This window comes from Misgurnus anguillicaudatus, chromosome 2, assembly GCF_027580225.2.
Source record: "Misgurnus anguillicaudatus chromosome 2, ASM2758022v2, whole genome shotgun sequence".
Taxonomy (NCBI): domain Eukaryota; kingdom Metazoa; phylum Chordata; class Actinopteri; order Cypriniformes; family Cobitidae; genus Misgurnus; species Misgurnus anguillicaudatus.
The window spans coordinates 38,463,503-38,484,145 of NC_073338.2; the positions used below are offsets into that span (position 1 = coordinate 38,463,503).

A 20,643-nucleotide genomic window follows, 5' to 3' on the forward strand; every position below is an offset into this window, starting at 1 on the left:
GAAGAACAAGGGCTGTTTCCAGCGTTTGATGTTCAGAGGATCTGCATGCCCAAAGGCTACACTTTATTCTGTCACCACATAGTGACTCAGCTTTATTTTAAATAATCCATGCTGTCTTCAAAACAGACTAGAAAGATGAAGCAGTATGAAATCAGAATGAACACAGATAAATAACATCTTGCCTTTTATTTCTTGTGAACCTCTGTTATTCTTGTGAACCTCTGTTATTCTTGTGAACTGTGTATGCCATTTTATAATTTAATTCTACATTATAAAAATGAATTTTGGAAAATAATAATCAAAGTAATAAAGCAAATAGAAAACTATTATTAAAATCAATTTAGTTTGGTGTTTCTTAATGACATTGATGAATCAGTATAAAGACAGGTATAAAGAAATAGACTTCTGCGTCTGCGGTATATCATCTAAATTTCTCCATAAACACTTCAATAACAATTTAGTCTGAACGGCAACACATGACTGACTCCAATATAAACAGCTGTACACCTTATTTTAGTAAAGTCAACACCTCTATTGTGAGTGTGCTGCTGGCAGACTGAAAATCCCAACAATTACAAGCTGACACATCTGTCTATTCACATGTAATGGTTGACTGAGGTTTATGAGATGCATTGTGCATTACAATTTGCTCCTGTAAAAACAACAAATGCACAACAGAAGCCATATCATGTGTGTAAATGCTCTTTGCATGGGCCCCAAATATAACTTTAGTTTCAAACTTTAATTATGTCAAAGGTGTGTTTTTTACTGAGACTTACGTTATGTAAACCATAAAGGTCATGTTGCATATTGTTTTATGAGCATCTTTGTTGGGAGAATTAGAGAAGCTATCACATTTGCAGTTTCAGCTACACAAACAAAAAAGTGAGACCCATATTGTTGTGGCTTTATTGAGACAGCATGACATACAAACATATAGAAGTGTAAGTCGCACATTGTCAGTGAATTTTCCAAGAAAATTATCACATAGCTTGTCTGCTCACATAAAAATAAAAGTGACAATGAAACACATAACAGTTTGGAGTGCCCGCTAGCTTTTTCTTCTGTACACTTTATAGCACAGCGCATCTTCACATGTTAACTCCTACGAGAGAAATGAGCATGATGTCAAGCTTATCACTTGGAAATGCAACGCATATTAGGCACAACAACACCTGTCAGGTGGCATACCTTTATTATTACATTGTTAGATTTTAGCGTTAAAATATAAAACAAAACTTATTTGTGTATTGTGAAAATTTTATTGTTGGTGGAATATGAATGCTCACCAGATAAAGCTTGTCTCCTAATATCCAGTGTTTCCATCCACGATTTGCCTTCTCACCTTTCTGTCTGGCCACCAGTTTTTCCCCTTCCCAGGTAACCACAGTCTGTGAACATGTAAAAATATTGTAAACACCTGGAAAAAGGCATTGTTTTCTTCTGTTTGTAGCTGTTATTCCCATAAAAACAACTGTTTAAGTTGTCAGATGAAAAGCTGCACTCAAATAAAATGAACTTTCACTTTTGCCAATTTTACTTAAGCATTTCATGTTGTGATTACTTAAAAAAAAATCTATTTAACAATGTGAACTTCATTTAATCTAGTTCATTCAACAAAAAGTGTGTCTTGTCAGCTTTACTTAACACTTATTTGTTCAGCCAACATAACATTGTTGCATAAAAGTAACAGATTAATAAAACCAATGCAGACTTACATCTCATTGGCTGAGGATTTTGCAGTGTATTATGGGTAATTGTTGTTCTGTCACCCTCTGTAGCACCATAAGATAGGTACGTGAGTAATAAGTTGCCAAGTATGAGTCAATAAAGTTATGGACTTATTAAATTCTAATTAGAGGGGGTGGAGTTTATAAAATGGCATTATTAAAAAAAATTTGTCATCACTAATTACATTTTTTATGTACAATTAAGCTCTATAAGGTTTGTTGAGTTTACTTAAACTTCTTTTGTAAAATGAACTAAATTATTGTTTGTTGAGATTACTTAAAGAAATCTTTGAGTGTGTGTGATAAAGCTGTCCAACAAGCCATAGCTGGCGGTTAAATAACATAAAAAATTAAAACTATTTAATAAAACAAATGTACCTTTAGCATCCGGTTGTCAAGTCCCTTCGTAAATTCATCCGTTTCAACTCCAACAGTAAAGCTGAACTCATAGGTCTTAAAGGTGCTGTGTGTCTTTATCACAAAGTTGTCCCCATCCTGTATAATGATCTTGTTTGGACTAAGATGTGAAGCAACCTTACGGACAGGAAAGTCAATATCTGTGGCAGAAAAGATTTTTAATTTGAGAAATCTAAAATAATAAGAAAATCCTTGTTATTTATTTGAATTAAAATATAAATAGTGGATCCAATCTTACCCAGAGCTTTGAGATAATTCTCAATAAATTCATTTGACTCCAGCTCCCAATTGCCACTTAAATCTGTAGGCATGATTGTACAATGAGATCCGTGTTTCCAGATCAAGGAAGCACAGTCCACTGAATCTTTTATGCTCCACCGAACATTTGCAAAAAAGGGAGAGGGCAGAAAAATGATAACATTTAGTTGACAAGATTTATGAATCTGCTGAGTTTTGACCATACAATATGCAAAATACTAAGGTAGAATAGATAAACTATGAGAGGCATGCAAAAACACATTTACATACGCAGTCATACTCTACATGCACATATTCCCAAGAAACAAAGAACCGCATTTTACTGCATAAGCACCACAATTTTTAATCTCTATTTCAAAAAATACTATGATATTACCATGCTGTGTAATAGCTTATCTGTCTGTTTTGACATGTTGATTACAGAAACGAAAGCATAGTAGAATGGGAACGCGTGAGGAACATATAGGGTATTTGTACTTGTATTTCATTTTAATTTACATGATCAGAAAACATCTATATTTGGACTCTTTTGTTAGCCATGATAAGTACAAAAAGATATGTCAGAAAGAACAAGGGCTGTGTTAAGGGTTTGATGTTCGGAGGATCAGCATGCCCAACGGCTACACTTTATTCTGTCACCACAAAGTGCACGAGTCAGCTTTATCTTAAAATTCCCATGCAGTCTTCAGTACAGGCAAGGAATAATATTTTAGGTATTATCCTTTTGTATGTGTCAAAGGTATAGTTAAAGGTATTCCACTTCATCAATGCCAGCCTTGCCGTGACTCTGATATGTATTTGTTATTTGTTTACCTTATGTGAGTAATAAATTAGTAATGAATTGAAACGTGGGCAGATTTTAATACCACAAAAAGCGCTCAACACCTGCAAAGTCAGTTTTGGTTCGATCAGAAAATAACATCACAAAAATAGACTGCTGCGTTTCCTGTCGTGCAGTCATAGTATGAATTTCACCATAAACACTTCAATAATAATTTATAGTCAGGAAGGCAACATAAAACACTTTGTTGGCAGTTTGTTTTGTGGTCAGGGAAAAGTTTCCACACGCTGGTGGCTAAAACAGAGAGAATGTCCAAAACCACGACAATATCAATACAAACACTAGACTTTAGTGTTCACAACACCACACATAAAGAAGTACTATATTATTCACTGCCAGAAAATATGATGAAATGAAGGTCTAGCTGTCACTGGAGCACCATTTTAAAAAGTACACCTAGGCACCTAAAGAGTTCGTATTCGTACCTCAGAGGTAAGTATTAGTACCAAAGCGTGCATGTTAGGTACACTCTAAAAAATGCTGTCAAAAAATTGGGTCAGAACGGGATGAACCCAGCTAGTTGGGTTGTAATTTCATTTCAAAATACTGGGTTGTTTTAATCCATTGCTGGGTCAAATATAAACATTTTCTGGGTAATTTAACCCAACAGTTGAAAATAACCCAGCATTTACATACTGGTACCAAATAAATATCTGTATCTGTACATATTAGGAACATTTTGAAGGGTACTGCCCCTGTGACAGAATGGGACCTCTTTATACCATTTTTTCTGATGATCATACATCTACAGGTGTAACATCAGCTGTTACAGGTCACTGCATACCACACAACTACATTTTTATACCTTGCACAATGTGCATATCACCAGCTCTGTCCAGTTCTGCATCCATCATTATGTGCATATTCATATAGGTACACTGTAAAAAAAATCTGTAGAAATTGCAATGTTACTGCAGCTGGGTTGCCGGTAATTTGCCGTGGATTTCAATTTATGTTATTTACTGGCAAGAGTTTGTTCAAAGTTAAATAAATTTTAAATATTAACAAGTCTTTATCTTTACAGAATAAAACTATACAGTAACAGCCTCATGCAAAGCATTCTGGGAACCAGAAATCATTTTTCTGTTTTTTGCTTCAGATTTTGTTTCCAAGAATGTTTTGCTTGATCCTGTTTTTTTAGTTTTGCTCTGTAGAGACAAAGACTTGTAAATGTTTAATGTTCATTTAACTTTGAACAAAATGTTGCCAGTAAAAAACATAAATTTAAATCTACGGTAAGTTACCGGCAACCCAGCCGCAATCTCTACGGAACCTTTTCACAGTATATGTACATATATTTCTTCTTTCTCTAATTATGTAATTCTGTTTTGTGTTGTGTAATTTATATAATGATCATAATCCTGATTTTCCTAAAGTGCACCTATTTCATTGCTAAAAAACATTATTTTGTGTATTTGGTGTAATACAATGTGTTTGCATGGTTTATGGTTAAAAAAACACATTATTTTCAACATACCGTACATTTTTGTAGCTCCAGATATACTGCTTTTCTCTTCTCTTTGTACAAAACTCATCGATGTGAAAAGCGCTGTTTGCCTGATTGGCCAGCTAATCTGTACGTTGTGATTGGCTTGAATACCTCTGATGTCGGCCAAAAATGTGACACTCTTAACCATGTTTGAAAGATTTGGTCACAATGCAATGCTAACAGGAGTGAGTCTGAAGCAGGAGGAATTATGATAATGTCGGTCTTGTCCACGTCAACGATCCCAGGAAGTAAATTGTTGCCTACAATCCGTATGTTTGTTGTAGTCCAAGAAAAGAGATTTACGTTGGAAACGATAACTCGCGTCATCATTTACTTTGGGGTTTGTACCTTTTGCATATCATTAACATGTACTTATACCTGTACACACCTACACACCAAAGGAAATGTAAAATCGTGAATCGGACAATAGTTGCTCTTTAAATGTTAGATTTCTTTCTATTTATATTATCTATGTCATTTCCATAACACTACAATATAGTTTTATTTGTTAACATTAGTTAATCCATTAATGAACATTTTTGGCCTGTGGGTGGAAACCAGGGTACCCAGGGTAAACCCGCACTGAAACAAGGGCTGCGTCCGAAACCGCATATAGTAGGTACTGAATTAGATGAAGTACCTACTTACTTGGCATTAAACAGTAGGTACTGTATAGTATGAATCCTGGTAGTATGAATGAGATTCGGACGTACTACATCCGCCATGTTGCTACATCACGTGACATGCGTCGTCATCACGTCATGTCATTTCAGCGCGAAAACAGCCGCGTGCCTCTTCTTCTTCGTTGGATAACTCCTCGTCCGGGGCATCATGGGATAGTGAAGCGTCCATCGTATGCACGCTGCAAAATCTAACCGGAAGTAGTAGGTCATCCGGGTATTTTTCGCATACTGTTTTTCGAATACTATGTATTCGGCCATACTACTCGCCTCGCCTACTGCTTTTCGCGTACTATATAGTATGTAGTAGGCGGTTTCGGACGCAGCAAAGGAGAACATGCAAACTGCACACAGAAGGACCCCAGCCATTGTGAGCCATTGTGCCACTGTTCAGTCAATCCAATGCATTGACTAATGTTAACAAAAACAGCCTTATTTTACAGTGTTACCATTTTATTGTATACTGTGCAGACTGCTGAGAGTTGTACCAAGCATTTCACTGCATGTCACACTGAACCTGAAACAAGACTTGCATCATTACTGACAGCTGTATACCTCATTTTTGTGCAGTAAACAATTCTTGCTCTCTCTCTCTCTCTCTCTCTTAGAATCAAGACACCCTGTTTGACAGCATTGAGATTATACTGCTGGCATACCAAAAATCCCAAACAACTGTAAGCCGACACATCTGTTCCCATGCAACGCTTGACAGAGATTCACGAGATGCATCGAGCATTAGAATTCAGTCCTGTGATTAAAGCAAAACACATACAACAGAAGTCTCACCACATGACTGAATGCTCTCTGAGGTAATCCAAAGGCCCTAATTGGCTTTAGGATTACAACTTGCCCCGTGCTTTGAGACTCTCTTCAAGCTCTGACATGGGAGAAACAAGGAAGGCAACAAATACGTCTTCCGCAGACATGAATGGATACTGGAAAATGACAAGCAATGGAAACTTTGATGAATACATGGAAGCATTAGGAATTACTTATCCATCTATTTATTTATTACGCTCATTTTAATTAATTTGTTTTTTAAGATGGTCTTCTACATTGTTTTATTTGTAAATGAAACACATGCTTATATTTTTTACTTGGCACCAAAATAAGCTACGGTTGACCAGATTCATATCTATTTAACTTTCAGATGTGAATATTGTCATCAGAAAAATTGCCAGTTATCTCATCTTTGATAAGGAGATTGTTCAGAACGGTGACCATTTTAATATCAAGACTCTCACCACCTTTAGGAATTACCACATGGAGTTTGATGTTGGAAAAGAGTTTGAGGAGGATTTGACTGGTATTGATGACAGGAAATGTATGGTAAGTTACCTGCTTATATCATGTTACTGACCATAAATGTATTGGACTAAATACGTCATTTATTCTTATATGACTAGAATTGCGTGTCTCGGGTTTCTGTGATAAATGACTGTAACTATGTCAGTAAACAGGATCAGATTAAGATTTACATACAATGACCTAATGAAACTATAATCCATGTGGGTTTTTGACTAATACCTCAAACACCTGGTGCTCTGGGGACATTAAGTCAACTAGAATTAGGAATGTTACTGCAGTGTTTTGCATATTCGGAGTGTAAAATTAAAGTAAAATTAATTTTCTGATCTGTCTGCAAATTGCCGGTCAACTCCGGGTCATAACTTTCCTTAGTTTGTTATTTTCTTGTAGACAATGGTAACCTGGGAGGGAGACAAACTGGTATGCGTGCAGAAAGGAGAGAAGGAAGGAAGGGGCTGGACCCAGTGGGTAAAAGGGGACGAGTTACATGTGGTAAGTTTGTAAGATGGCAGTGTTCAAATAATTGATGTCTTCGTGTATTAACAAGCCTTTTAATGCCTTTTTATTTTTACAATTCAGGAGATGCAAGCATGTGGAGTGGTGTGTAAACAGGTTTACAAGAAACAAGTGATCGACTGAACGTGCCTTTAAATTTGAATCTTTAGTGAAGTACTTTGTTGTAAATGAGAGTTTGCTGCCCATCTATATTAGTCATTGTTGTTTCATGGTTCAAGTGCAAATGTTTCATTATTTAAAGGGCACCTATTATGGCATTTTTACAAGATGTAATCTAAGTCTCAGGTTTGCACAGAATGTGCCTGTGAAGTTTCAACTCAAAATACCCCACAGATCATTTATTATAGCGTGTCTAAAATGCCCCTATTTGGATATGGGCAAAAAACGCGTTTTAATGCCTGTACCTTTAAATGCAAATGAGCTATAGCTCCTCACTTCCTTATAAACAGACAGTGAGCGCTTTCAGTTCAAATTAGCAGTGCATAGTCCCTCCAGAAAAACGCGATTATGCGATCACATGATTCAGTGCATAATAGCCAAAGTCAGCATATTTATGCGGGGGCCGCATTTTTTAAATACAAATTTCTGCTCGCAAAATATGCGGGGCTTGCATGATTTCATAATCCCCGCATTTTCGTAGCAAAAAGTCATATCTTAGCAAAAAATAGAAAAACATTGCATTTACTTTACACATGCGCAGCTGTGTCCCCTGTTGTCATGGGAATGTTAGGAAGTGACGTAATTATGCGACGTGACCATCAATGAAAAGCTGCAAAAGCTGCAAACAGTTTCTGCAGGTTCACGCAGTTTTTGCAAGTTCCCGCAATTTCATTGTATTAAAATTATTACATAAATGGGTGATTCTCACGAAACCATTGAAACACCACGGCACTATTAAAAAGCATCAGAATTAACAGAATACTGTGTTCTACCTTGCAAAATGTGTGATTTCAACATAAGAATTTATAATTGTAAATTTTATCTCATTTTCTGCTGAAATTCTCATTACCGCAATATGTCCGGCTGTGTTTGAACATGCGTTATGTTGTAATTTAATCAAATTTACACAAAAATATTAAGAAAAAAATAAATTGATGTTTTGCTAGACTACTTTAGATGACAGAAAAAATATTTACTGAATATTCATGTATAATAATAATGAAGAAAAATTAGGAAAATGATGTGTCCATGCCTGATGTTCTCATCCTCCGCAACTCTTTTTGAGAACAGTTTAAGCACACATACAGAATTTTAATAAAGTTTGATTTTGAGTGACCAAGCACATGAACCATTTACTTCAATGTCTGGTGGGAAAAAAGTAAATTTAAGCAATTTTTACATTTTCATGCTTGACATTTTTAAAACCAAGTTTTCGTGAGAATCACCCAAATATCCCGCATATTCCATCGCGTTTTTAAAAGAAACGTGCCGCAAGATCAAGGATTTGCCCACAACAATCACAAAAAACTCCCAGTTTTTCTGAAAGAATTGCATAATGATGAATCACGATTAATCTATAGCATAATAAAAGTTTTTGTTTACATCATATATGTTTGTGAACTGTGTATAATAATTATGTATATATAAATGCACACATGCATGTATAATTTTAAGAAATAATATATATTTATATATCAAGTACTTATATATAAATTAAATTATACAGTAATATACAATTGCATGTACACATGTAAATATTTCATAAATATATACATGCATGTGTGTGCATTTATCTATACATAATTATTATATACAGTTCACACACATGATGTAAACAAAAACTTTTATTCTGCTATAGATTTTAATTATGGAAATGAAGGACTGTTAGTGTGGGTGGCTTTATCTTTGTGACCTCACATTGATAAGAGAATCAAAACGGCATTGCTAATGGTTTAATGGGGATTAAAGAACAAGGAGAAGGTGGATTTTTTCATTGTAGGGTGGTTGTGTTTCACGCACTGCCAAAACACATTATGACTAAACACCTTGCTAAAGTGTATTTTGCATAATAGGTGCCCTGATTAATTTATTTGTGTCAAATATAAAATCATGTGTCAACAACACCCACATGTGTTAAAGTAAAAGTTTACTTGAATTTGCTTAAAAATAAAAATGCACCAACAGCTAATTTGTTAATTTTTTTTATTTGTTTCACAACACACTCCTAGCACACATCCTGTACATAGAGTTTGCTCTGTGTGCGAGTCTGTCAGAATCCCCTTGAAGAGATGCAGCAGTAGCTTAACTCTTACTGTACATTATCCTCTCATTCATCATCCTCAGGCCTTTTAGTAGAAGACCGTGATTTAGTGTGGGATCAAGACCAGTCTTCTCTCCTCATGGGTTGTTTTAAGTGTGCAGTAAAGGAGCTAAATCTATAGCACTACAACATATCAAACCCCCACACACATACATTTAACAGGCCTGCATGATAACAGCAATAATAATTGCTTCAAGCAAACCATGTCTTATGATGTCCAGAAAGGCACACGTAAAATCCTTCAGGGAGAAAGACAATTTTTTGATGAACAAGAGGATGGATCAATGGTGACGGATGTGTATAGGGTGGTTGTTTCGGTCTTCTCCAGCAGGAGGCACTGCTACAAAGAGTAGCTTTGAGACTTCTTGAAGACCTGCTTGCCGACAACTCCAGCCGCTCTGAGCTCCTGCACAAGAAATAGATTTTAAAAAGGAACCAAATGGATATTGTTGACCCGATTCAATGTATTCATCAAACAATCTCTGATAACAACAATTATAATATCAAAGCTTTACCTTATCTATCTATCTATATATATATATATAATCAGAACAGCGAATGAGTGATTAGAATAGCTTTTAACTTGAAAATTTAGCCTTACTTTAGGTTATACAGTAATGCATATCAGAATTCTTATAAAATATTTAAAGATGCATAAAACATTTGTGCCAAATTGCCTGTTTTTAAAGGAACCACATTTTTGAAACAGCCTGCAATATAATTTCTATGCAGAGACACAGGGATAGTCCAAAGTCAAAACAGTGACACCTGTAACCTGTGCACTAGCAGCCAAAATCCTTCGGGCAAATTCTGTTTTACTACCAACAGGTGGCAGTACTGCACTTACACACATCTTCAACAGACTTAGTTTCCAGCCTTCAAGTTAGGGGTAATACTAATCCACAACAACACACAGATGTGGTCTAACATCTGCCGTTATCATTTCAAATGAGTTCAATCGCACAATAGCTTTAAATCCACTAAACACCAAACAGTGAGCCCTTAATAACCAGTAAGGGATTCAATTAGATAGCCTATGCCTAAATGAACATATATTTTATAAGAATTCACTGTACAAGCAGATTTCCAAGAATAAAAAGCACTTGGTAAACAGGCGGCTAATGTATATGTATAAAGAAAAATGTTTTAGATGTATATTTAGCAGGTACCAAGTGAAGTTCATCTCCATTAATCCAATGGGTCCAGCCCCTGCCTTCAACCTCTCCTTTCTGTACACACACCAACTTATCTCCATCCCAGGTGATGGTGGTCTGTGAAATGAAGTGAACCAAAGTAGAAACACACTGAATACAGGTATGGATTCATGAGAACAACAACTACAAAACAAACAGTAGATACAGAGTTAACAATAAGTTATTATTTGCCCCAGCGCTGCTTTGCATGTGAATTTAAAGGTCTTAAGTGATTATTGAATCCCTTGAAGCCTTAAAAATATATAAAATATTATTTAATAGTGTGTGAAATTTTATCCAGCTCGTTCTACTCTTTCAAAATAATAATAATAATAATAATAATAATTTTATGCAAGACAAAAAAACGCCTTTTGATAAATGAGTAGAAAAACCATCAATGGCCTAAAAAGTTAAAGAAATATTAATAAAGATTTTCTTTCGATGTAGATTTGACTTTATATTTAAATACTTTTAAATGTCTTACTGTACTTTCCTTATAAAGTCATTCATGCAAAAATAGATCAAATAAAGCTATTGAAGCCATTGTCTTGGCCAAAGATTGAAGTAAAGCAGTATACAAACAATATAACTGATGTCAGTTTTCTTGTCAGTGACTCATATTGCTGGATTCATACATTATTGCATGAAAGGAAAACTGTTTCACTTACCATACATTTCCTGCCATCAACTGGGCCCAGGTCTTCTTCAAACTCCTGACCAACCACAAATTCCATATCATAGTCTCTGAAGATGCTGATAGTTTTAATTTTAAAGTAATCTTCATTCTGAGTGATGTCTTTATCAGGTTTTAACAAGATGGCAATTTTCCGGATAGCAACGTTGACATCTTCAAGAATTGGGGTAGGGAGAATGAAATAAAATAAACAACATTAAGAAAATGTAAGGTTTCATTTCTGTTAAGAGTGAGGTCGATTACATGCGATTCTGCGCAGCCGATCGACGTATGAAATCAAACTACCGCGAGAGTCATTCGAGAGCGGAGTGCTCCAAACGCTTTCAAATTGTTCTCGCGTTACTTCGACGAAATGTTTGCGCAGCGCCGAATGATATCGAACAAACGAATCATCTTGACCAAAGCGAATTTGTGAATCGTCATTCATAACACACTTACCAAGAGCTTTTAAATACTCTTCAAAGTTGTCATTGGAGATCATTTTCCAGTAGCCGTTATAATCTGCAGGCATTGTGAGTATTATTTGGCACCTCGTCACCAAAAACCAAGAGCTGAAGGTCGCGAGCACGTCCTCGTGCTGTGCACGTCACATATTAAAATCCGCGTTTTATTTCTGCGCCATATCTGATTGATTACAACACGTGTTTAGTTAAACTATACGTTTAATACAAATCAAAGCTTAATGTTAGTATTGGCGCAGTTCGTGGGTTTTACTCAGAACACAAAGTACAAGAACTTTATGGATTAATGAATGGTAGGAGACACTTTACAATATGCACATTGGATTAAATTAACTGAGAAATAATTTCTCGAATGGGATGTCTCATTAAGATTCTTAGAGCATAAAGTGTGACATTAATTTGTGATTTAGGGATAACAGAAAGCTTTCTTTATCTACATTATAATGTTTTTGAAGTAAAAAATTGCTTTTTTGCTTACATGACCTTTACTTTGGCACACATCGCCTTTTGCAATCCAATTCATTTCAATTAACTTGTTTCTAGCCTCTATTCATTCATTTTAAGTCTAACACTTGCGTAAAACTGATTTGGGGCATGTAGACTTGCCATTGACCTATTCCCTTAATAATAAAAAGTTGTGAAAGATAAAAAGCATTAAAACCTAAAATAAAAGAGAGAAAATTGAAGTGGCAGTGACATAAAAAAATTAGGTTGTTATGTAAATACCCAATAAAATATCTTGAATTGTGGAAATAAGATTTGTACAAAACAATTAATTGTGGATGAATTAAAATAGCTATACTTTTAACAAAGGGGCGTGTCTACTAACCGACATCATTAGGTGTGTTCGAGATCATCTGGCGCTGCGCAGACCGATCGGCGAGGTTTGCCGCTTGCAGTCGAGGGAGGAACTGAAGACGGAGCCGTCAAGCCGGACACCTGCTGCTTGCCGTAGTGACGTGTGCGCCGTGTTTCCTTGTTTGTAATCGCAAATGAAGTGACTTAGATGCTGAATTTGATAAAAACAAACCTTTTAATAAAAAGTTGCAACCAGAAACATTTTATATCGAATATTTTAATTGCTGCTTATACTGTATACCCGAAAATAACGGGAAACAAGCATATATTATTAAAATACCAATAGAGTATGTTATTTTCATTTTTATTTTATTACACGACACAATATAACATATTTAAGGATATTAAAGTGGTTTTTCCTGTTTTAAAACATGAAATTATAATGTTTATTAGTGAAACTAAAGGTTGGATTAAACTTGAAACGCACGTGATCGTTGTCATCAATGAGGCGACCAATCAAGTAAAGCTGTTACGTCATCACAACTCCGGGCAGCCGCTCTGGAGAAGCTGCACTGGCTGAGCTAGCCGGCTACTCTCGAAACGCTCTCGCGGTACTTAAAAACCATATGACACAGTCACGTGCCTGCAGCGCCAGCTTAAGTCGGACAAAAGTACTAACCAAAATGCACTGCTTCAAGTCAGCCGCCGATCGGTCTGCGCAGCGCCGCATGAAGTCGAACACACCTGTTGTCTGAGTTGCGTATGTGTGGGGCGGGTCTATTAACAGAAGGTCCAGATTAGGTGTGTTCGAGATCACCCGGCGCTGCGCAGACCGATCGGCGAGGTTTGCCGCTTGCAGTCGAGGGAGGAACTGAAGACGGAGCCGTCAAGCCGGACACCTGCTGCTTGCCGTAGTGACGTGTGCGCCGTGTTTCCTTGTTTATAATCGCAAATGAAGTGAATTAGATGCTGAATTTGATAAAAAACAAACCTTTTAATAAAAAGTTGCAACCAGAAACATTTTATATCGAATATTTTAATTGCTGCTTAAACTGTATACCCGAAAATAACGGGAAACAAGCCTATATTATTAAAGTACCAATAGAGTTTGTTATTTTCATTTTTATTTTATTACACGACACAATATAACATATTTTAGGGTATTAAAGTGTTTTTTCCTGTTTTAAAACATGAATTTATAATGTTTATTAGTGAAACTAAAGGTTGGATTAAACTTGAAACGCACGTGATCGTTGTCATCAATGAGGCGACCAATCAAGTAAAGCTGTTACGTCATCACAACTCCGGGCAGCCGCTCTGGAGAAGCTGCACCGGCTGAGCCAGCCGGCTACTCTCGAAACGCTCTCGCGGTACTTAAAAACCATATGACACAGTCACGTGCCTGCAGCGCCAGCTGAAGTCGGACAAAAGTACTAACCAAAATGCACTGCTTCAAGTCAGCCGCCGATCGGTCTGCGCAGCGCCGCATGAAGTCGAACACACCTATTCTATTGGGGTAGGGGTGTGTTTGTTTAGGTGATTTCAAATGTCAACACTGGCTTTCAGAGATTATGGTCCCTGCCTTTAAGAGTTATGAAATCAGCATTTAAACATGACTTATTGGGGTATAGTCTCACAATCTCGTCTGACGGTAGTAAAAGCACGTTTTTAAGGTGCAAAGTACTGACAGGAATGTTCATCTGACAGGAAGTTTCGTTTTATCAGGTATGTGCGTGTACCATATTTTTCCACTTGCAGCACATGGCAGGGCATCTCCGGGTTCAAGGTCAGATATTATATTTCATAAAATTCTAGTCTAAAAATACCATAGCATTTTTTTGTGCTTAAAAAAAACGAGAATGGAATCGTGACCTTAGAATTGAAAATGTAATCGAAATGACGATTTGGAGAATCCAAATCGGCGCTATCTTTACTAATCAACTGCAGATTTGAAGATTATACATATATACTCTTGCCTAAACTAATCTTAAAACTACATTTTGTGACCCAAAAAAACGCATCCATCCATCAAAAACTAATCCTTACAGTTATGAAATATCTCCTGAGGTGAAGCTGTGTTTTTTTGTAATGTTTGTTCAGAGATCAACTGACCTCAACTTTTTCATGAACACGCGTGCGGCCATAGTTTGAAATATAAACGTTTCCTCACAAAATCTGACTTTGTCATGTACACATAGAATGGCTTGGGGGCTTTTTTAAATTTTTGGGTGAACAAAGTCCAAATATTCTTGGCAAAATGTCTGTTACTGACTATCATGCATAAAAAGATCACCACCACCATTATTCACCATTATTTCATTACTTTATTTGACTCTTGTTTTGTAGGCACACAATTTGTACACATGGGAGAAAACAAGGTCCAGCATCCTGAGAGTCCATCAAGTTTATTTATGAGCATTGCAGGAGCCAGACTTTATTCATGACATCATCTTTCTTCCTGTCAATCATGTCCTTGCCTCTCATATGAAGAGTCAGATACACCTTCCTCTGTCTGCTTTGCAAATCACCTTCTAGCCGTTGGTAGGACTCCAGATGCTTCACATAAAGCAAAGGGTATAGCGTGGTAAGCTGCATCACTTTTTTGATCCATCAAATTGCTGAATTGTCACATTACTCTTTATTTTGAAAGGGCAGATCGACCGTAAAGATTTTTTAAATGCCTTTTGTGAAAGTAAATTGGCAGATAAAATTTATTTATTAATTAATTCCATTTCATAAGTAAGCAATAATGCAAAACAATACTACTGTTACTCTCTGATAAGACAACATGTAAATATATTTATATATTTTTTTATTTACATTTTTGCATTTTATCCAAAGCAACTTAAAGTGCTTTACATGGTATACACTTTTTTTAGCATGTGTGTTCCCTGGGGTTGAACCCATAACCTTTTGCCATGCTAATGCAATATTCTACCAGAATAAAGATGTACAGACCCATGTGGTTTGGTTACAATGCTAAATAAATAAGAAAGCTTCCAGTAGTGGGTGGCAGTTCACAAAACGGGTTTCTTCAGGACATGCATCATCACCATGCCAGAAAGTCTCTTAGATAAGAGATAAGACGGCTGTAGACAACAGCAACCATCTGCTGTTATCTTTTTAACACATCTTGTTAATCTTCTCAAACAACAACAATGACAATGAAGGTGTCTGAGGCCTAAAATTAAGGGGAAATGTGTATGACACATGCTTTTTTTATGTCCGTATCGCCTATTGCCTATATAATGCAACTAATGCAACCCATTCTTAATGGGTTGTGATTGAATCTCTCTTATAGGGTTTCAGGTATAAACTTTATCAGATAGGAAAGGAATAGGAACATTACCCAGCTTTTTTGGTTTGAAGAATTCGCTACCTGCTGCGTCACGGTGCCAGCTACATTCACCTATGTAATTGATACGTATATATTTTGTACATAGCAAATCTTATGCAAATTTTAGTAAAGGCATAATTGAAAACAACACGCAAACCAAATTCAAATCATATTATATAAGGTCACCACAGCAAAGTACTTGGCGACACATGCTAATATGGAAGTATGTATGGGATGCTTCATATGGGAGTACATAAAGGAAATAAGGAGCATACGCACAACTGGCGCAACGTCATAGAATGTCTCTGAACAGGTTCACGCCCCCTTTTGGGGGAATTCAGACTAGACCTTCCATTGACTTCCATTCAAAATAGCGGAACAAAGCAACGTTCGTACACAGCCGGCACGCGTACTTAACTTATGAAATCACTCAGATTAAACATGTTGAGTAATTATCTGTCCACCCTGCCTGCCATAGAGCGCGAAAGATACATTAACATATTTAATTTGGTCATAATAAAAACATCTCCCTTTCATTCTCCCAGCGTCAAATTTCTGTAACAACGCTCCCTATTGGCCAGAGGTGTCTTACCCGGACATTTACTCGTACCTCATCGAGTCAACAGGGAAGCAAGTGAATGATTTTACTTTGTATTTGAAAGTTACTTCGTATTCATATATTATGTCTTTATATTTAGAGTAATGAGTGCACTTTTCCGTCGAGTCATACAACTAACTGGCTTAGCGATATTTCCAGCAATCACTGGATGGCGTTGTTGCACAGATTTGACGCTGTTAGAATGAAGGGGACATGTTTTTGTGTTGACCAGGTTGGATGTGTTGATGTGTCTTTCGGGCTCTATGGCAGGGTGGACAGATAATTACTCAACGTGTTTAATCTGAGTGATTTCATAAGTTATTTACGCCTGCCGGCTGTGTAGACGCGTTGCTTTGTTCCGCTATTTTGGATGGAAGTCAATGGAAGGTCTGTTTTTATTCCCCCAAAAAGAGGAGGTGACGAAAATTACAGTCAAGTTCCCGGATGGTGCCGGTAGTCCGTATGTGAATCTGTAATTACATACAAATCCCTTCATCAATTTCTGATAGATTATCTGAGCCTATCTCAAACTCAAAGTCATAGTTTTGAATGTGATCATTTGTTATTTTGTTGATAAAGTGATCCTGATTCTGTGTAATGAATGTTGCTGGCTTAAAAAAGACATATTCAATATATTACACAGATTTCTGCTAGTGATGCACCGAATGTTCAGCAACCAAATTTTTTGGCAGAAAATGGCAAAAAAAAAAACGGTATTCGGCCGAACAAGTAAAATAAGGCCAAAAAAGTTTACCGAACAATGTGGTTTTTGATGACTCGATCAAATAGAAACCGCAAAGTGAGAGATGCGCAAATGCAGCAAACATGTTGGTGAAAGTATTTTAAAGTGTCAGAGAAATACGTGAAAACATTCAGTGCTGCAAGTTGCATTTATAATTTAAAATCAAGACATTGTAAACCCCATGCAAGCATATGAGAGAGACATGGTGGCAATTCTGGGTATTTCTCTGCTAAATGCACAAGCACAGAGAACGAGAGAGAATTTAGCTCTCTACTACAGTGTCAGCAGTATGTAATAAAAACTTCCTAAAAGTAAAGTCCTACAATGACAAACATGCTTATATTAAACGAGGAATAAAACGTTTATTAAGAATAAGATTTTTGTTAGACCGCTTTGAGTGCTTTTTCCTCTGTAATCTCTTGACAATCTTGCCGCTGTCTCTCACTCCCTACCTTTGCTTGTGCTTGACCCTGCACGCAGGCGTGCATCCGCTGCTCAACATACAGTGATATATAAGCATTGTTGCAAGTTTCTTAAGGCAGAGTAAGGGGCTGATCACACCAAACGTGCTTTAAACGCTTGGAAATGCAAGGGGTGACACACTGCCTTTTTCTAAAAAATATCAGTGCAACCCGGCTTTTTATATTGCTTGGCAACCTGCGAGTCAGCTGTCTTGTCAATCAAATATTGAAGAGTGAGCGCTCTTTTACGGTTAACTGTCATATTAGCAGAAACTTTAAAAAGGGGACGCTTGCTCTGACCTTGTTTGAGGATGAGAGGTGCACAAACACGCGAAGAGAGTGAGCAAGTGGAGTCCAGTTCTTTAAAGCAACTGTAAACTTCCCTCACCAGAACGTAAGGCCCACCTCTCCCCTCATTCGATTGGACAATTGAAAGACGCGAATGACGTCGGGCATTCTCAGCCCTCCCTCAAAAGCGCGTGCTGCGGCTGGCGGAAAAAAACCCAAAGGCGCTCGGCACGCATAAACAGCGCACAAACGCTCCCTGTCCATAGAATATCATTCCAAAAAGGCGCCTGCAACTGCCATAAACGCTTTTGGTGTGATTAGCCCCTAATTAATGCATTATTTGCATTTGGCGCAGGAATAGAAGATCGGATTAATTTCCGTTTATCCAAAACTCATTTATGTGGTTTAATGTAAATTGAACAGTTTTAACAAGTCTATCTATAGCTATTTGATCAGATAAGTGATCTCATTTATAAAAGTGTGCTTAGGATCCTTACTAAAAATCTATGTATGTGCAAAAGCCAAAAATGGCATACGCCAGCAAAATACACCAGCAAAAAATATTAACACTTATAAAACAAAGCAATGTTCCTTTTATAAATCACAGATCACCTGCAAGTGTGCATACATGAATCATCCTCAGATCCCACATTCTCCCATTATGTTTGTTTTTTATAGATCACAACCTTTGCGTGCGAACTGGCATACGCAAGCTTCCTGCCCCGTTTTGTGCGTACGCACGGTTCATAAATGAGACCCGTATATTTGTATTTATATTTTATAGACACATTAACATACATACTGTACATATACTGATTTGTGACGTCTTTGGGTTTACTCCGGTCTCCTCTCACAGTCCAGGTTAGGTAAACTAAAATGTTAAAGGAATAGTCCATTTTCCTAAAAGAAAAATTCAGATAATTTACTCACCACCATGTCATTCATTGATGTCTTTCTTTGTTCAGTCAAGAAGAAATTATGTTTTTTGAGGAAAACATTGCAGGATTTTTCTCATTTTAATGGACTTTAATAGAGCCCAACATTTAATACTTAACTTAACACTTAACAGTTTTTTCAACGTAGTACAATAAACGATCCCAAACGAGGCATAAGGGTCTTATCTAGCGAAACGATTGTCATTTTTGACAAGAAAAATAAAAAAATATGCACTTTTAAACCACAACTTCTCGTATAGATCCGGTCGTGATGCGCCAGCGTGACCCCATGCAATACGTCATTACGTCAAGAGGTCAAAGACTACGAACGCGAAACTACGCCCCAGTGTTTACAAGTGTTGAGAAAGAGGACCGTTCCGACGTTGTTGTATGTCGAATGATACTTATTAATGTATTTGTGTCAGTTTATTGTTTACAATGGTCCGCAAATGTGCGTTTTATATATGTAACACGTGATCTCCCTACGTCACCACGCATTTACGTTAGGTCACACAGGACAGGACCTAGACGACAATTTGTGGTCCAAAAGTGCAATTTTCCACCTTTCTTGTCAAAAATGACAATCGCTTCGCTAAATAAGCCCCTTATGCCTCGTTTGGGATCGTTTATAGTCCTTTGAAACTCCGTTGAAAAAACCTGTTAAGTGTTGAGTTAAGTATTAAATGTTGGGCTCTATTAAAGTCCATTAAAATGTTTTCTTGCATGTTTTTCCTCAAAAAACATAATTTCTTCTCGACTGAACAAAGAAAGACATCAACATTTTGGATGACATGGTGGTGAGTAAATTATCTGGATTTTTTTTAAGAAAATGGACTATTCCTTTAAATTGTTCTTCACCTAACGTGTAGATTAACCAGTTTTCGACATGAATAGAGCCATAAATGCTGGAATAATAAATAACTAAATAAATAGACACAGTAAACATAATACATGTATCTGTTACTTATTAATTGAATTAGCTTTGTAGTGAATCACTGGTGGCATTATACGGCTCTACTCTGTAATAAAATGTTTAAAGGTGTTCTGCTGTACTGAGATAATATTAATTAAGCCTATTGAAGAGTTTCTGCTTTTTAAATCCATAATTGACTCCGAGAGCTTTCAGGTGTTCATTAGAGTTTCTGTTTCAGATCCAATATCCATTTGTAATTAAGTGTGTGGTTTCTCTATAACTCTCTCTATAACAGTAAAAAGTCAATTGTAAAACCAATGCTGCTTGTTTCCCTGCAATGGGGTATTTGTATGTTTTCAGAAATCTCATAATTACATGGACCAAATTTAATGATGTAATGATAATTACCTAGTTAGCTTAAATATAAAAATATATGATTATGGGCACTAAAGCCCACTTAGGCTATATACAGTACTGTGCAAAAGTCTTATGCTGCGTTCACACCAGCCGTGGTAGCGGCGTCAAGCGCGAGTGATTTCAATGTTAAGTCAATGTAAAGACACGTTGACGCACCTCTGGAGGTCTCGTGGTGCAAATGAGGAGTTTAACGCAGCGTGGATTGGCAAAGGACCTCGAGCAGGGATTCGAACTCAGGTCGCCAGAAGTGCGTCTGCACCATGTGTCGGAGCACCATCCACTACACCATCAGCTCCGACATATTCTA

General features: G+C 36.8%; 4 protein-coding genes across 4 annotated transcripts in view; 2 read left to right on the forward strand and 2 right to left on the reverse strand.

Annotated features, from left to right (window-relative positions):
* Positions 1-214: 214 nt before the first annotated feature.
* On the reverse strand, positions 215-2,847 carry LOC129442838 (retinol-binding protein 2). The gene is made up of 4 exons (XM_055203133.2): positions 2,386-2,847; positions 2,109-2,287; positions 1,290-1,391; positions 215-1,105 (listed from the first exon to the last, which is right to left on the reverse strand). The coding sequence occupies exons 1-4, from the start codon at positions 2,606-2,608 to the stop codon at positions 1,052-1,054; spliced, it is 558 nt and encodes a 185-aa protein (XP_055059108.2). The 5' UTR covers positions 2,609-2,847; the 3' UTR covers positions 215-1,051.
* Positions 2,848-5,796: 2,949 nt separating this feature from the next.
* Positions 5,797-9,127, forward strand: rbp1.2 (retinol binding protein 1, cellular, tandem duplicate 2). The gene is made up of 4 exons (XM_073855061.1): positions 5,797-6,398; positions 6,564-6,744; positions 7,114-7,215; positions 7,303-9,127. The coding sequence occupies exons 1-4, from the start codon at positions 6,298-6,300 to the stop codon at positions 7,360-7,362; spliced, it is 444 nt and encodes a 147-aa protein (XP_073711162.1). The 5' UTR covers positions 5,797-6,297; the 3' UTR covers positions 7,363-9,127.
* A 237-nt stretch (positions 9,128-9,364) lies between these two features.
* rbp1.1 (retinol binding protein 1, cellular, tandem duplicate 1) lies at positions 9,365-12,041 on the reverse strand. The gene is made up of 4 exons (XM_055203141.2): positions 11,825-12,041; positions 11,361-11,539; positions 10,669-10,770; positions 9,365-9,905 (listed from the first exon to the last, which is right to left on the reverse strand). Exons 1-4 carry the CDS (start codon positions 11,895-11,897, stop codon positions 9,840-9,842), a joined length of 420 nt encoding a protein of 139 aa, XP_055059116.2. The 5' UTR covers positions 11,898-12,041; the 3' UTR covers positions 9,365-9,839.
* Positions 12,004-20,643, forward strand: part of clstn2a (calsyntenin 2a) — a 363,118-nt gene continuing 354,478 nt past the window's right edge. Inside the window, exons 1-2 of the mRNA XM_055203135.2 lie at positions 12,004-12,140; positions 14,992-15,229. The gene's annotated coding sequence lies outside the window, so the exon portion shown is untranslated. The remainder of the gene's footprint in view (positions 12,141-14,991; positions 15,230-20,643) is intronic.

Coding starts and splice junctions, on each gene's coding strand:
- LOC129442838 (XM_055203133.2), bottom strand. CDS start 2,608: ATGGTCAAAACTCAGCAGATTCATAAATCTTGTCAACTAAATGTTATC. Junction 1,392..2,108: donor TTGACAACCGGATGCTAAAG/GTACATTTGTTT, acceptor ACATGTTCACAG/ACTGTGGTTACCTGGGAAGG. Junction 1,106..1,289: donor TAGGAGACAAGCTTTATCTG/GTGAGCATTCAT, acceptor TTTCTCTCGTAG/GAGTTAACATGTGAAGATGC.
- rbp1.2 (XM_073855061.1), top strand. CDS start 6,298: ATGGGAGAAACAAGGAAGGCAACAAATACGTCTTCCGCAGACATGAAT. Junction 6,399..6,563: donor GATGAATACATGGAAGCATT/AGGAATTACTTA, acceptor TATTTAACTTTC/AGATGTGAATATTGTCATCA. Junction 6,745..7,113: donor TTGATGACAGGAAATGTATG/GTAAGTTACCTG, acceptor ATTTTCTTGTAG/ACAATGGTAACCTGGGAGGG.
- rbp1.1 (XM_055203141.2), bottom strand. CDS start 11,897: ATGCCTGCAGATTATAACGGCTACTGGAAAATGATCTCCAATGACAAC. Junction 11,540..11,824: donor AGAGTATTTAAAAGCTCTTG/GTAAGTGTGTTA, acceptor CAATTCTTGAAG/ATGTCAACGTTGCTATCCGG. Junction 10,771..11,360: donor TTGATGGCAGGAAATGTATG/GTAAGTGAAACA, acceptor TTCATTTCACAG/ACCACCATCACCTGGGATGG.